The 16,631-nt window shown below is 41.3% G+C and overlaps 2 protein-coding genes across 9 annotated transcripts in view; one reads left to right on the top strand and one right to left on the bottom strand.

Annotated features, from left to right (window-relative positions):
- CEP44 (centrosomal protein 44) overlaps positions 1–16,631 on the bottom strand; it is a 130,733-nt gene that overhangs the window by 39,575 nt on the left and 74,527 nt on the right. For 3 of the 8 annotated variants that reach the window (XM_060155803.1, XM_060155802.1, XM_060155806.1), the window contains 2 exons: positions 15,988–16,056; positions 11,034–11,379 (listed from right to left, as the gene is read on the bottom strand). In XM_060155803.1, coding sequence (XP_060011786.1) covers positions 11,351–11,379; positions 15,988–16,056 — 98 coding nt within the window. In that variant the 3' untranslated portion in view covers positions 11,034–11,350. Of the gene's footprint in view, positions 1–6,299; positions 6,363–11,033; positions 11,380–15,535; positions 16,057–16,631 lie in introns of those variants that run through there. The other 5 variants (XM_060155801.1, XM_060155800.1, XM_060155799.1 and 2 more) reach the window with 3 other exon arrangements.
- LOC132523102 (peptidyl-prolyl cis-trans isomerase FKBP4-like) lies at positions 6,372–8,038 on the top strand. Its single transcript, XM_060153653.1, is given in 2 exon segments — positions 6,372–6,446; positions 6,536–8,038. Coding segments are annotated over 2 exon segments (1,578 nt in total).

Here is a 16,631-nt window from a genome sequence, read left to right on the forward strand (position 1 = left end):
CTGGGGTGTGACTGGCACCATTTTTACTGAGACCCCAAAAGATGACCCAGTGTCACATTACCCCACTCTAGATTCACCCCACTGAAGGGCAGACCACACCCTATTTTATTCATCCCAAAGCAAGGCTACTTAGCATTCCTAATGTCCCAGAGATTTTTCTATTTCTAGTAGCTGGTGCATACTTGGTGCCAAATAAATGCTGACGGAAATGCATTATGAAGAGCACTGACGTTGCAATATGATTATTGTTTCAATGTGGGAGTATACTCCCTGGACTCTGTTGCCAGTAAACACACTGAGTCTGGATCATACTGGTGAAATAAATACAAAAATATCAGACTCCAAAATAGATTTATCTAAAATGATAATTAAATGTGTCAGCTTATAAAAATATTTTTCATCTCTTGAATTGCAATTTCTGAGAAAGTTCTTTGAGAAACTCTGTTGAATACATATAATTATTTAAATTGTGAACTTGGCTTCATGCTAGTGATACAGTAATAGATATTTTTGCTCTGCATTGGGGATCTTTTGGACCAAAAGATATTAAACTGGAAAAACGGGATATTTCACAATGAAAATCAGTGTATGAGCTTAAGAAAGACATGAGGAAAGTCAGTTGCAAACGGATTTAGAGACGATATTCACAGTTAGGGTTTCCTTTCCTTACAAGTTTCCTAATCGAGGTAATCACACTTAATCCAGAGAAAGAACTGGAAGTTTTTATTATTCCAATTTATCTCTCCAAGGTCTTAATAAACATTTTATTCATTTATGGAACAAATATAAACAGAAGTATGTGTTCGACACTGCTGTTCACAGAGAATACCGTGCTGGACAAGCAAAAATGCAAACCACACTTCTGGGCAACGTGCAGTCACGTGAGAAACAGACAATTACCTGGTGACAAATGCTAAGACTGGGGCCTTATTCTTCCAGAAGGAAGTGCCAACTAAGAATGAAAAATAATAGACTTTAGGCGAAGGAAGAAGATGCTTAAAGTAGATAGTGTAGTGTGTGTACAAAGACCCAGAATTGAGAGTGAAGATTTGAAGAAGTAAAATCTCTTCTCTTTCAGGAGAAGCCCCCATGGCTACAATAGTGAAAAGAGGTGGTACCCAACCTCCCACTACAGAATCCAAAGGGGAGAAGACACTTCACACACAGATGACTGGGACCCAGGCACAAGGGTCCCAATCAGTGGACTGTCTAACCTACTAGTTTTAATTTGGACCAAATGAGACAATGAGTAAGGGATGATTAGGATTCATGGTGCAAAAATTAGACCCAATGGCACCAGCCACAACCAAGCAGTGGCCGTGGTCCCAGCAGCTCTGGTCTGTAATTCCAAAACAGACTCACCTGCAGCTTTGATTCCATCTGTCAGGCTCTCTTCAATTCTCTGAACCCCTTGCATTATTCCAGAAAGTCCCAGTTTTGCCATAACACAGAGATTTGATTTCTCTTATGAGCAAAAAATCCTAATACAGATATGAATGATAGGAAGAGGGGTTCAAGAAATGAAAACGTGGGGAATCTAGGATTTACTATCCAACTGAGGGGAGAATATAGAGAGGCAGTCTCCTTAATATTCCTGAATGGGAATCTGGCAGCCCATGGGAAACAGTGGTGAAACAGCTAAATAAATGCATCTATACCTTTCTTGATAGCTTCAATTCATTCCTGAAAACTTTGCCGCTAAATATAAAGCCCTTAAATTTTTTTAATTGTTATGAATTTCAATGGAACAATTATGATTTATTTCATCCCAAACTAAGACACCCAATTTTCACTTGATAGAAAGATGTATCAATTGCACAATGAAAACAAGTTTACATAATGATAAAAACTGAAAGTAGTTTATTTAAAAATTAGTGCAATGAAGATTTAGTATCCTCACCACAAAAGGAAGTGCAGACAAGGACGCGGATGGCAAGTAGTGGAGGAAGGGTTTGAGGCAGCCATTCTTTGGAAGGGACACTCTTCTTTTGCGCCATTTTATTCACTAGTTGTCAATGTCAAACTGCACTGCAAAATTATCTTATACCATAGAAACCACTTTTAGAACACCAAAATTTTGTGCATGAGAGTTCTTTAAAGAACAGAAACAGCACCTGCACAGAACAGACTCATGAGTCACCCCCTTTCCCTTGGCGTATGTTCACAAAGAACAATTCTGAATTCATCTAAATGTTGTTCTATATAATATTCTATACAATATTCTCAGACACTCAACTGTTGTGTCAGTCTATGGATGAATATATCTTTGAAAATATACTGTGGAAATATTCCTTCTTGTAGTATATATCTTTAGCACATTTGGGGGAAAAAATAGTCATTGCACTAAAAAAGAAAGGAGTCATTCACAAAGAGGTAAACTTTTTAAGAGATGGTATAAAAAAAAAGTTATAAACAAACAGTTGTTAGGAGGAAAATCTGTAAGCCTGTGGTGTTCTAGGATGAAGTACCTCCTGGGGTAAGGCTTTGGGGGATCGAATTGCTCAGCCCATAGAATCCATGAAGTGCATGCAGACTACAAAGACCGAGGGTGAGAAGGGTTAATCTATTGTCACTAGACAGTTTATTGAAGAGAAGAGGATTCTGAAACAGGACTTGGATCCTGTTGTTCCAGAGAAGCTGAGACTTGAAGATGAGAGAACAGGGCATGGAGTTTTGGGGGCCCCCAGCAAGAGGCAGACCCACAAAGCTTCATGGATATACACAGAGATGCATGACAGGGTATTCACCAATGTCAGTGTTAGCTCAGGGTAAAGAGCTTTTGTATTATTTTTCCTTTCTACTTACATGTATCTGTAGTGATAACTTTTTTTTACAATAAACTATATCACTCCTATAATGAAAAAAAATCATAACCCTTTTCAATTCTGAAATAGAATGTAAACAGAAAAATATCCATTCACCCAAGAGTTTAAAAGCCTAAATTCTTGGCTCACCTCAAAGACATTCAGAAACCCAGGGACTTTCTAAAACCATTCAAAATGATTCTTTAGCTCAGGCAGCTGCAGGGCTGTAGTGGCCAAAGATTTATCCTGTGGGCTGTCAGATCATAATATCAGTTGAATTCCCTCAGCCAAGTCTCATAAAGATTGTCATGGCTGGGCTTCCCTGGTGGCACAGTGGTTAAGAATCTGCCTGCCAATGCAGGGGACATGGGTTCGAGTCCTGGTCCAGGAAGATCCCACATGCAGCAGAGCAACTAAGCCCGTCTGCCACAACTACTGAGCCTGTGCTCTAGGGCCCGCAAGCCACAACTACTGAAGCCCGTGTGCCCTAGAGACCGTGATCCTCAGCAAGAGAAGCCACCACAATGAGAAGCCCGCGCACCACAATGCAGAGTAGCCCCCGTTCACTGGAACTGGAGAAAGCCCGTGCGCAGCAATGAAGACCCAACACAGCCATAAATAAATAAATAAACAAACTGAAAAAAAAAAAAAAAAGATCGTCATGGCTGACACTTAGAAAATCCTATGTTCGGGGCACTATGCTAAGTGCTATATTTGTATCATCATATTTAACATTCAGTAGAATCCTTTTAAGTATTATTGTCTTCTCTGTTTCACAGATTAGGAAACAAAGGCACAGAGAATTTAAGTAAATTGCCATAGGTCAAATAGCTGGTAATGGTGGAGCTACGGTTAAAGCAATCAGACTGATTCCATAGTCCATATTCCTAACCATACATAATACAACATATGGGTCAGGATTAACTGAGCACTAGAGAACTGAAATGGGATTATACAGAATTCGGAGTCCTGTGTGCTCCCTGAAACTCCAACCACCCAATGAGCCTCCTTTTGTCCATGGAATCGAAATTTAGACCTTTGTGTTATAAAGATGTTCTTCTCACGGGACTTCTCTGGTGGTCCAGTGGTTAGGACTCCCTGCTCCCAATACAGGCGGCCCAGGTTTGATCCCTGGGCAGAAAACTAGATCCTGCATGCCACAACTAAAGATCCCACACGAGGCAAAGAGGACCCCACGTGCCGCAACTAAGACCCAGCACAGCCAAATAAATAAATATATTTTAAAAAAGATGTTCTCTTGCTTCAAAATGTTGCTGCACCCTGATCTGAAGCAGTCCTCATGGTGAAAAAGCCAGGCCTCATGGTGAATCCCTCCTTGCCCCACTGGATTCTATAACTAGAGTCAGCTGAAACAAACTCCTCTTGACTTTCAGGATACCATGATGCCATTTTGGTTCTCTCTTATTTCCTCAACCTTTACATATTAGAGTGTCTCACAGCCCTCTTTAGCCCTCTTCCCTTTCCTATCCACATTCTCTCCCTAAGTGGTCCTAACCAGTTCCCTGCCTAAAAATACCACCTACATGCTGAACCACAAACCCACACACCCAAACCCACACCTAACTTCCTGACACTTCCTTTACGAGGTCCAGCAGGCATCTCAAACCACACTTGTGCAGATCTGAGTTCCTGATAATCCCTCCCCAAATAGCTCCTCATACAGTCTCCCCATTTCAGTAAAGGAATTCATCATTTTTTCGCTTACTCGGCCAAAATTCCTGAGGTCCTCTTGGACACCTCTCTTTCTGTTACACCCCCCATGTGAAGCCTGTGAGCTCCTTTTTCAATATATGTCTAGAATCTGAGACTCCGAACTGCCACGGCACTGGCCCAGGCCACCATCATCTCTTTACTGAATTATTGCAATAACCTGCTGATGGTCTCCCTAGTCCTGCACTTGGTCAACTTTACCGCCCCCTCCCCAGCTCCAAAACACACTCTAGTCTTGTAAGAGCAGCCAGGACAATCCTGATAGATGTACATCATATCATGTCACTCCTTTGCTCAAAACCTTCCCTATAAAGGTTTGAGACTTTCCGTCTCAAGCAGAACATAAGCCAAAGTCCTTACTAGGACTTATAAGGCCCTACATGATCTGGTCCCCGTTACCTTTCAGACTTCGTGTCCTAATTCTTTCCTCTAATTCATTCTGTTCATGGCACATTGGCCTATTTAACATTCCCCTAATTTACAGGCACACTCCCACCCCAGGGCCTTTGCACTTGACATTCCCTCTACCATATATACCTCAGATACACATGTGGCTAACTATCTCATGTCTTTCTTTTTTCACTCAAAACTCACATTCTCTCAATGTGAGCTTTCCTGGGGGCCACCCTGCTTAAAATGTCACAATTATCCCTCATATTTCCTTCCATGCATTATTTCTCTCCTTAGCTCTTAGAGCCATCAAATATAACATGATACACATTTTATTTGTTTGTCTTGTCTACTGTATGTCTCCTCCACTATAACAAAAGTTTCATGAGGACAGGATTTGTACTCACTCTGTTTCTTATCGTATTTCCACTTCTGAGAATGTACCTGGCATGGGGTTGACACATCATAGATAGGTGTTGACTTCATAAAGAGATGCTCTACAATGTCGATTATAGAACCAAACCTCACAGTGTGATAAATATGTTTATTGAGGACATCTCAACCTTTGAAAGTCAGGCAAAATTGTGTCAAGCCGTGTATCCCGTGTTCTGTGAGAATCTAGTGCCCTCAACAAGATTTCCGAGAACTCCCCAGTGCTAATACCTTCACGGTTACTCTGGATTTGCCTACCTGCCTCCCTGGACTGTTGATGTCATTGGCATTTGATCCCCTATAACTATTCTCTGTCCCCTGCTCTGTGACAAACCGAGACACAGAAAGCAACAGCTTTCGCTTCAACACCCCTACAAACTCTGACCCATTGTAATATGTTTAACTTATAATTTGCAATGACAGAAGTGTATTTACGTGGCTTCAAAAAAGTTATCATTTAATATTAAACATCCTCAATCTTTATAATCCTTTGACCTGCCTTCAACACTGTCTCACTGTCCATTTTCCTCCATGGCCGTCTGTCATGCTACTGGGCCATTTCTCTGTTCCTTTCTCCTCAATTCTCTCACTCTTTTCACCATTCTTTTCCTAACATCTGTTCTTTATTTTTTGAGAGAATATTGCCTCTCTCTCTTTGTATTTTCTTATGATCCATGCCATTAAGTTTTCACATTATACTAAAAAATAGCTTCTCAAGTTTTATCATTTTATGCAAAAGACAATTCCTCTTCATCACAGGAAATTCAATGACAGCTTTTAAAAGTCTTTGCATCCAAGAGTCCTGGGCAGTTGGGGCAATGGCAGTTGCCTATGCAAAATCTCTTCAAACAACCTCCAAACGACAAGAAGAATAAATAACACCACACAAAACACACCTTTGGCATAACTAGAAGACAGACAATCTTATACACTGCAGGTTACCTGTAAGTAGGAAAAGAAGCACCAAATTCCAGGAGAGTCAACTTCACAGAGAGCAAAGGGGTTCTGAAAAAAATGCACAAGAAAGATAAGATTGAGGTAAAACCACTCCTGGGGAGACGGGCTGGGGACGCGGCGGCGGGGGCGAGGGTTGGCCCGGGATTCCCAGGGTCCCAGGACCGGGGCGGGGCCAGACGGAGGGCGGGAGGAACGAACGAGAAACCACCTTTCGCAGAAAGGAACGCCAAAGCCCGAACCAGCCGCCGTCTCTAGAAAGTTCTCCCCAACCCGCGTCCCTCGCCGCAGGCCGGCTCCTCCTAGCCTCTTCCCCCCGCCCCCTCCGCGGCGGTGGGACCAATCACTCCCCGGACCGCCTAAGACCCGCCTCCTGCGCCCGCTGCCCGGGAAACGGCGCGAAGACCGCCTCGGGGACGAAGGCCTCCGAGAGTGGGGCTCAGTCGGCGCCGCTGTCCCTTGAGGGGGTGGACATCAGCCCCAAGCAGGATGAGGACGTGCTTCAGGTCCTCAAGCGAGAGGGTACAGACACAGGGATGCCCATGATCGGGGACCGAGTCTCTGTCCACTACACGGGCTGGCTGTTCGATGGCAGCAAGTTCAACTCCAGCCTGGACCGCAAGGACAGATTATCCTTCGACCTGGGGAAAGGGGAAGTCATCAAGGCTTGGGATATTGCTGTAGCGACCATGAAGGAGGCGGAAGTGTGCCACATCCCCTGCAAGCCAGAATACGCCTACGGTTCGGCGGGCAGCCCTCCCGAGATCCCTCCCAAGGCCACGCTTGTGTTCCAGGTGGAGTGGCGCCATCGGGGAGATTGCACTGGAAGGTACTCCGGAGACCAGATCTTTTACCGCCGGGAGGTCGGCGAGGCCGAGTGTGTGGACCTGCCTTGTGGGGTGGAGAAAGTCATTCAGCGCAAGGAAAAAGGAGAACATCCCATTGTGTATCTCAAGCCCAGCTATGCTTTTGGCAGTGTTGGGAAGGAAAAGTTCCAGATCCCCCCAAATGCTGAGCTGAAGTATGAAGTATAACTCAAGAGTTTTGGGAAGGCCAAGGAGTCCCAGGAGATGAGTTCAGAGAAGCTGGAGCAGAGCACCACAGTGAAGGAGCGGGGCACCGTGGACTTCCAGGAAGGCAAGTACAAACAAGCTCTGCTGCGGTACGAGATCGTGTCCTGGCTGGAATTTGAGTCGGCTTTCTCTAATGAGGACGCACAGAAGACACAGGCCCTTCGGCTGGCCTCGCACCTCAACCGGGCCATGTGTCATCTGAAGCTGCAAGCCTTCTCTGCTGCCACTGAAAATTGTAACAAGGCCCTGGAACCGGACAGCAACCATGAGAAGGACCTCTTCCACCAGGGAGAGGCCCACCTGGAGGTGAACGACTTTGACTTGGCATGGGCTGACTTCCAGAAGGTCCTGCAGCTCTACCCCAACCACAGAGCTGCTAAGGCCCAGCAGCGGATCCGCAAGGAGCTCGAATGGGAGAAGAAGCTCTATGACAACATATTTGAGAGGCTAGCTGGGGAGGAGAGCAAGGCCAAGGCCATGGTCGCTGCAGGAGACCAGCCTGTTGACACGGAGGTGAAGGACGGGCAGAAGAACCATGTGGCAGGGGGCCAGCCTCAGGTGGAGGCAGAAGTGTGGCCTTTCCCAGCCCGGCTCCCGGCTGCCTGCCCCGCTTCTCCCTACCCTACTCCACCCTGTTGGTTCTGTAAAAACTGAAGAATTTTGAGTGAATTAGACCTTTATTTTTCTAAAAACCAAAAAAGGTGCCCCCAAGGAAAGAACGTGTATCCTTAAGTGTGAAAATATTGAAGAAAGAAACCTGATGTTGATGGTAACAGATTCAGTGTATACATTGAATTCAGTAAGAGTCCATGAATCCATATATATATTAATTAATTAATTAAAACTAAACAAATGGGAGGTGGGGGAGGAAGTCTTACTCCTTTAGAATATCAACTGGTAAATGTGGGAGGAACGATAGAAAAATCACCATTTTGCAACCATTATAATAAAAATTGATTTAAGCAGAAGCTATCGATGAATGCTTAGAGTAGGTGAAAGTTTGGGGAATAAAGGATATTTACATTGCCTTAAAACATTTATTTTCAAATTATGTATTAATTAGCCGAGGAGGAAATAGTGACTTGACGGTGGAGAAACCTGGCAGAACCATCACAGCCATATGATTGCAGCCAACACTACCAATAATGGAACAAATGACATCGAGTGCCTCTTGATATGATGCCCTGAGAAGGATATAATGTCACATCTGTTTGCTTATACAACGTGTATAACCTGAATCTCATCAGAGGAAACCTCAGGGGAACTCAAATTGATGGCCGTTCTACAAATAATAGGTGCTCTTTGAAACTGCCAGCATTACGAGAGAAAAAGGAAGACTGATGGGTGTTATTCCAGATAAAAGGACACTTAAGACACATGACAACTAAATGTAATTCATAACTCTGGGTATCTTAGGCTAGGAAAAAGCAGTTAGCTGTTATACGACATTACGGGGATAGTGGATAAAATTCAAATACGGGCTCTGGACAAACAAGCACTCTTATGTATCCTGGCAATAGGACAGCTGTGATTAAAAAAGAAAATAGACTTTTAATATCCTAGAGGAATCTACAATGTAGGAAATCCAGAAATAGATAAGAGTAATTAACTTTGAAAAATTAAAAGGATGGACTGGGGCAGAGGAATAAAAACCCCAAATACTGTATATTTGATTTTGAAGTTTAGATCTTTTTTCTATTTCAATGAAAAAATCTCATAACGAGATTCAAAGATTGAGAAATCAAATCCTTGTTATAGTCTTTGTTTTGAAAGTCTTTAAAGTTGGTTTGCGTATTGAACTGTCAGGAAGTTAACTAGCTACCCATCACCTTCAGACACAGTAGCTCTGTTTACACGACCACTGCCAACACATGAGTCACAGGATCAGACCATAACATGCCCACAGCTTGTCTTATTTAACTCATCGCTTCAGGGAACACATGGGGAAAAATACACTCTGTACAGGCCAACCATTTTAGCACAAACGCAAAACTGCACAAAACAGAAAAAGTTGCATTTCTTAAGTAGTCTGACTAGCAAATTCCATGGTTCTATGCAAGTCTGGACCATGTTTTTGAAAGAAATGCTTGGGCTTCCCTGGTGGCGCAGTGGTTGAGAGTCTGCCTGCCGATGCAGGGGACACGGGTTCGTGCCCCAGTCCGGGAAATTCCCACGTGCCGCGGAGTGGCTGGGCCTGTGAGCCATGGCCGCTGAGCCTGCGCGTCCGGAGCCTGTGCTCCGCAACGGGAGAGGCCACAACAGTGAGAGGCCTGCGTACCGCAAAAAAAAAAAAAAAAAAAATTTTTGAAAGAAATGCTTTTGCAGAAATTTTGTTTCTCCTTTATGCGGAGCCTGAAAAAGCTGGCAAACTGCCAAACCAGAAGTTCTGAAGACTCGAAATGCAACCTGCGTCATTTGTATTGATTGTAATCCATAGCGTGTGTGCATGTGGTCATGACGGTGATTCATAGATAACACTGTGAATCATAACTAAAACTGGAAAAGTAGGTTTTGATAAAATATGATTTAATCAAATGCAAAAATCACATTTTAGCAACCTGGTATTGTCCTCTACTTAACGTGTTTCCTTTCTCCCCCTCCACTCCTTCCCCTCTTCCTCTCTCTCCTTTTTATTCTATCAAAGCTCACACTGGGGACTTCCCTGGTGGCGCAGTGGCTAAGAACCCGCCTTCCAGTGCAGGGGACACGGGATCGATCCCTGGTCCGGGAAGATCCCACATGCCACAGAGCAACTAAGCCTGCATGCCACAACTACGGAACCCAAGCGCCTAGAGCCCATGCTCCGCAACAAGAGAAGCCACCGCAGTGAGAAGCCCACGCACCGCAATGAAGAGTAGCCCCCGCTCGCCACAGCTAGAGAAAGCCTGCGTGCAGCAACGAAGACCCAACGCAGCCATAAATAAATAAATTTATTAAAAAAAAAAAAACTCGCATTGGTTTCAGTTTTCAGCCAAAGTTTGAAGGTTAAATGTTACATACCTTGAGAAAAGCTTTTGCCATGTTACCAGTTATTTCAAGGCAATTTTAGATAAGAATCCAAAATTAAGTATGACCTATGGGTATTGTGACATTTACCTGGAAAAAAATGCAAACATAGAAGTGTTTTGACAGGGCTCCCCACTTTATGAAAATCTAGACCCTTCTAATTTGTCAAGGAGGTGGAGGACTATTAAAAGTGTTTGTCTAGGGGGCTTCCCTGGTGGCGCAGTGGTTGAGAGTCTGCCTGCCGATGCAGGGGACAAGGGTTCGTGCCCCCGTCCGGGAGGATCCCACATGCCGCGGAGCGGCTGGGCCCGTGAGCCATGGCCGCTGAGTCTGTGCGACTGGAGCCTGTGCTCCGCAATGGGAGAGGCCACAACGGTGAGAGGCCCGCGTACCAGGAAAAAAAAAAAAAAAAGTGTCTAAATTACGGAAAGGACCAATTTAGTGGTCTTGCTAAAAAAGAAATGAAAATGTTATAATAAAGTCAAAACCTTTAATCACTTTTTAAAAAATTAACTTCTCTCCTAAAATTAAAGCTGTTTTCCTTTCTTTTCTTCTCCAAAGATTGGGTTTAGTTGAGGTTCTGGAAAGAACTTTGTGGTTTACTTTAGGTTAAATAAGCTGAAAATTCACTAGATATCGGCATAAAATCTTTTAACGAGACATTTTGCATAGGAACATATTTTTAATTTCCATAAATCGAATCTACTAAAGTCTAAAAGGCAGCTCAGAGTTTTTCTTGGCAGATTCGTACAGACAAAAAGGAAAGCAATGAGTTTGTTTTCTTGCGCCTGTATAAATGCACCACCCCTGCACAGCACATCGTAAAGCCTGTTACATCTGAGCAACACAATTAGTAATTGTAATGACATTTATGTCTGATGAATGAAAATATGTTCATGCTACTGCAAAATAATTTAAGCGAACTCATGTGCATACAGCTTATTGTATATGTGAAGCAAGTCAAACATAAGAAACATGATCTTCTTGTTCTGGAAGAATAAACAGAAAATAAATAAACATAGAACAAAATAAAAAGTAATTAAATACTTTCTCATTAGAAATGAATATATAACAATAAATATAAAAGAAAACACTATGCAAGAAAAATACTTCTTTACTCAACCACATCCTCTAGGCAATATTGTGAGAAATGTCCCCACTAAACCCAAGAAAGAGACTGAAGTAAATGAAGTATTACTGCCCATTTCCTGTGTGTTGATTCAGTAAAGGTGTATTAAATTCCACATAAAGTTTAAAGTGGCACCGTCCCTGCATTCCTGGAGCTCTCATGGTACAGGAGAGAGACATGCACACTCATAACACACTTGCGTAAGTAAGTACCACAGCTGAGGTGTGGTCTGGGTCCAATGCGATCACCGAAGTGGAAATCTCATCTTGCCTGGAGATACCACAGAATATTTCATGAAGGAGGTACGTTTTAGCTGAGTAACAAATGACTACAAGGAACTCCCTGGACAGTTGCAAGGAGAACACTTGCAAAGGTGTGGAAGAGAAAAAGAGCATACAATATTTTGGAAAGCTAAATGTTTCAGCAGAGCTGGAGTATGAAAGGGAGAAGTTAACAATTTACCCATTATATTAAGGGTATTTAGGGGCCACTGAAATACTTTCATTGATTTTTTTGCTATCAAATTAGTTCACATTCATTAATAAATGTTTTTAAACGGGGAAAACATAAAGAAGAAAATTAAATCTACTTTACATCCTATTGGTAAATAATTATGTGGCTTGACACACATTTTATGCCACAGCCCTGCTTCTAAATATCTTGTCCACTTATTTTCCACAACAATGAATTCTCTCAGTTTTGGTTCCTTCAGGTTGATTCAATTTTCCCTAGACTTTGCAGAGATTTCTTTGATTTTGTGGTACGTAGTTGCCGTTTTCTTCTCTTGGCACTAATAAACATAGTTTTCTTTTTCCGTTATTGTTTTCTCCTCTTGTTTTCCTTCTAACAGATTGATCAATTGTTGAGAAGGGTTTTTAGAAGTTTGCTCGTAGAAGCAGTTGTGCTGGAAATCCAGAGCAAATTTTCTAGTTTTCGTTCAGAGTAAGTACATGTAAGTGGCACTGCTGGGCTAACAAGTACTGTTTAAAGGTGTCTGGTTCACAGGGCAAACAGTTTCTGGAGAAATAACAATTTTTATTCCCATTAGTAATGGATGAATGCTATTTTCTGGCATTCTTACTAACACTGAGTGTCATCTTTAATCTTTGCAAACAGCTGAGGGATTTAAAAGAGCCATGCGGTAAAATCAGGATTGCCCTTTATTCCTATCGCTTTTCCTGCAGTGTGTGGGACAGATAGGAGATGTGGGAGTGTGGTGCCTTTGTAGTCAGGAAGACAATTTCTTATCTAAAATTGTCAAGATTAGTGAAATAATCTAGATGAGAAATTAACCAAGGAAGTGACAAGAAGAAGAAGAAATAAGGAAACGGATATGAGAGATAATAAGAAAGTACAAATACTGTTACCAAGAACATGTTGCTAAGGGAGAGATGAAAAATCATTCTGAAAATGACCGTCATCTATAAGACATGCTACACACATGGGCGCATATAAATCTCACAACAAATTTAGGAAATAAGTGTTATTATTCTGATCGTTCGGATTTGTAAAATAGGTTAAAGTACACATTTAGAAAGTTGCTTTGTAAGGATCCCACTCGTGACTAATCCACACTCCCCCCACAGCACACTGTACTACACTAGCTTCTGAAATGCTGCCTACTTTGCTAACGTGAACATCTTGGTATTGAAAGAAATTTCTAGCTCCGTCTCCACTTCCCTGGAAGTGCCTTCCTTTCCTTAGATTTCAGGCCAGTTTGTCACCCTGCTGTCTCAGTTTTATGATGCACTCAAAAACCACGTATCACTTGTACAGTTTTGTCTTTCTTGTTGTTAGGGTAGGAGTGATGCTCTTTCCAGCTTTCTACATCCTGAGCAGAAGCTAATGTCTCTCCATTCATTTTCAGCCTCTGTGACCCTTCAAGGCTCTTAACATGTCTACTTCCACCCCCCTATCACTTACCTCTCCTTATATACTTTCCATCTCTTTATCTATGCAGGATGCCTTCTGGGAGAGTTCCTTGGACTAATTTTCCTTGTCACGAATTCATTTCTTATTAATTCAGTCCACTCCCCTATCCCAATTCCTGCTCTTTTCCAAAGATTCCACAATTTTCTTCTTTTTATTTATTTTTGTTGTTTTTCCATTGGACAATTTTCTTCTTTAATTGTAATCTCACCCGTGGAGTATGACAGATGTGAGAAGGAATGATAAAGACCTGCTTGGAGTCCCACTGGCCTGCCTTGAGTTCCCTAGCCCAGCAGGCTCTGGCTTTCCTGCCTTGTAAGCAGTTAGACAGGCAACCATTCACCTCCAGAGCGATGGTAGGACATAAAAGACCTGGACTCTCAATCCTATCCTATTATCCATGGTGCCAGGTCCTCTGCTGTCCTAGGCTTCGATTTCACTCACACACAAGGCATCTATGCCTTCCCAGATGAATACTCTTTGATTTTATATTACATTTTCACCCTCTCACTTTTGTGGCATCTTGAGAGTTGGGTTCAGGAAAGGAGATGATTGCCCTTGTTTATTCACCATCTAATGTGAAATACTTTCATTATTTTTTTCATGGGAAGGCATTTTATTTTAAATAGAGCAGTGTGTACATGTCAGTCCCAATCTATCCCTCCTCCCCACTTATCCCCCACTGGTAACCATAAGTTTCTTCTCTAAGTCTATGAATCTGTTTCTGTTTTGTAAATAAGTTCAACTGCATCATTTTTTTTAGATTCCCCATATAAGCGATATCATACATTTGTCTTTCTCTGTCTGACTTACTTCACTTAATATGATAATCTCCAGGTCCATCCATGTTGCTGAAAATGGCATTATTTCATTCTTTTTAATGGCTGAGTAATATTACATTATATATATATATATATATATACACATATATATATGTACACACATATATGTATACATATATCACATCTTCTTTATCTATTCATCTATCAATGGACACTTAGGTTGCTTCCATGTCCTGACTATTGTAAATAGTGCTGCAATGAATATTGGGGTGCATGTGTCTTTTTGAATTATGGTTTTCTCTGGATATATGCCCCGTAGTGGGATTGCTGGATCATCTGGTAGCTCTATTTTTAGTTTTTTAAGGAACCTCCATATTGTTCTCCATAGTGGCTGCACCAATTTACATTCCCACCAACAGTGTAGGAGGGTTCCCTTTTCTCCACAACCTCTCCAGCATTTATTGTTTGCAGATTTTTTGCTGATGGCCTTTCTGACTGGTGTGATATCTCATTGCAGTTTTGATTTGCATTTCTCTAATAATTAGCGATGTTGAGCATCTTTTCATGTGCCTCTTGGCCACCTGTATGTCTTCTTTGGAAAAATATCTCTTTAGGTTTTCTGCCCATTTTTTGATTGGGTTGTTTGTTTTTTTGATATTGAGCTGCATGAGCTGTTTGTAAATTTTGGAGACTAATTCCTTGTTTGTCACATCGTTTGCAAATATTTTCTCCCATTCTGTGGGTTGTCCTTTTGTTTTGTTTATGGTTTCCTTTGCTGTGCAAAAGCTTTTGAGTTTAATTAGGTTGAATACTAATTAATTTAATACTAAGTTTAATTACAATTGAGGTAATTGAGGATAATACTTTTAAATAACAATGAACAAGGCACTTTTGTTGAACACCAAAAAAATCTTTCAGAATATAGCTTTTTACATTTCAAAAATATACATAGTGGCTCAGTTTAGCACCCAAATGTCAGAGGAAAATGTAGCTTTAAAATCCAGTCCCAGCAGTAAATAAGTGATTTTGATAAAGCAACATAAAACCTTCTGGCAGGAAGACAATTTCTATCACATCAGTATGTAGCAAAAGACCAGAGTAGCAAGCAAAATACCTAGTCATGTTCATCTTTGCCTTGGCTTTAAGGCTAATAATGAAAGGCTTTATGAACAACAACAAAAAATTGGTAGTGATTTGGAATTTCGATGTTGATTAAATTTGGTAATCGAATGAGTGAATACCAGTATATTGTTAGGAAACAATCTGACACTTTATTCTACAGTAAAATTTTACCTTATTATTTCTTCTTTCTAAGTTTTTCAAATATAACTAGCAAGTCAGACATTTGACTTACTTTTTGTTAAAACAAAAAAAACTCATTTCATATACGAGAATATGTAAAATCAAGCCAGTATAAGTCAATGCTCCCTTTACTGACAATTTATTTGGAGTCAAGTCAGCTCTATCAGAAGTAGCAGCAGGAAAACGTGTTCCAATGCATCCAAGACTCAAAATGGCAGCTGGGTTTACCCTCTATCCTTTGGGAAATATTAATTTCCTACAATATGTAAAAACTCATTGCAGATAATTATATTCCCAGAGAAACTAAAATATTGTATTCCAAGACTTTCCAAGGTAAATTGCGATGTATACTTTTAGGGAAAATAAAATGTTTTTGAGTTTAGGTTTAAGTGGAAAGGATGAAATTGAGATCTTTCCCCACAACGTTTCACAAGTACCACATCTGTCCAGCTCACCAAAGACAGGGGAGCCCAAGTCATTCATCCGATGTTCAGTCAACCAGGCAGACTCCAAAATCAGAAAACCTGATTAGAAAAAAAATTCAAGTTGTTTTACAAGTTGTTTAGTTACAAGTGCAGTAAAATTTAAATCTTGACTATTTAAACTAACAAATAAGTGACCAGATAACAAATTATAGAAAAATCATAGTTACCTAAACATGGATTAGATCCTTTCAAGGGAAACCCTAGATTCCTGACCAGACCTCAACTGTGGTGTGATGTGAGAACCCCCAATTCTTTACTAAAACACTGTGAACTCAAGAACTGGAGGACAGCCTCATCAAGCTAAACTAACCTGTTTTTTGACAAATGATCACCTCTAATCCTGATGCTTGATTTGTGGGACTGAATTTTTTAACCACCATATTTTACATATACCAGTATCCATAAACTTCTAAAAGCAGAGTCTCTGATGTACTGTAAATTAGGAGCTGAGTTCACATCTTCAGGCACTTTCAGTGAATTATGAGACTAGAAGTGAACTTCAAAGTTCATCTAGTTCTGTGCCCTTGGTCATGTCTCAGTGAGGACTGCTAAGATAAAAGGAGGTCTATTTCTTAGCTTTTTACTCAAATAAGTCTGATTCAAACATAATACAC

Source organism: Lagenorhynchus albirostris, chromosome 7 (genome assembly GCF_949774975.1).
Source record: "Lagenorhynchus albirostris chromosome 7, mLagAlb1.1, whole genome shotgun sequence".
NCBI lineage: Eukaryota > Metazoa > Chordata > Mammalia > Artiodactyla > Delphinidae > Lagenorhynchus > Lagenorhynchus albirostris.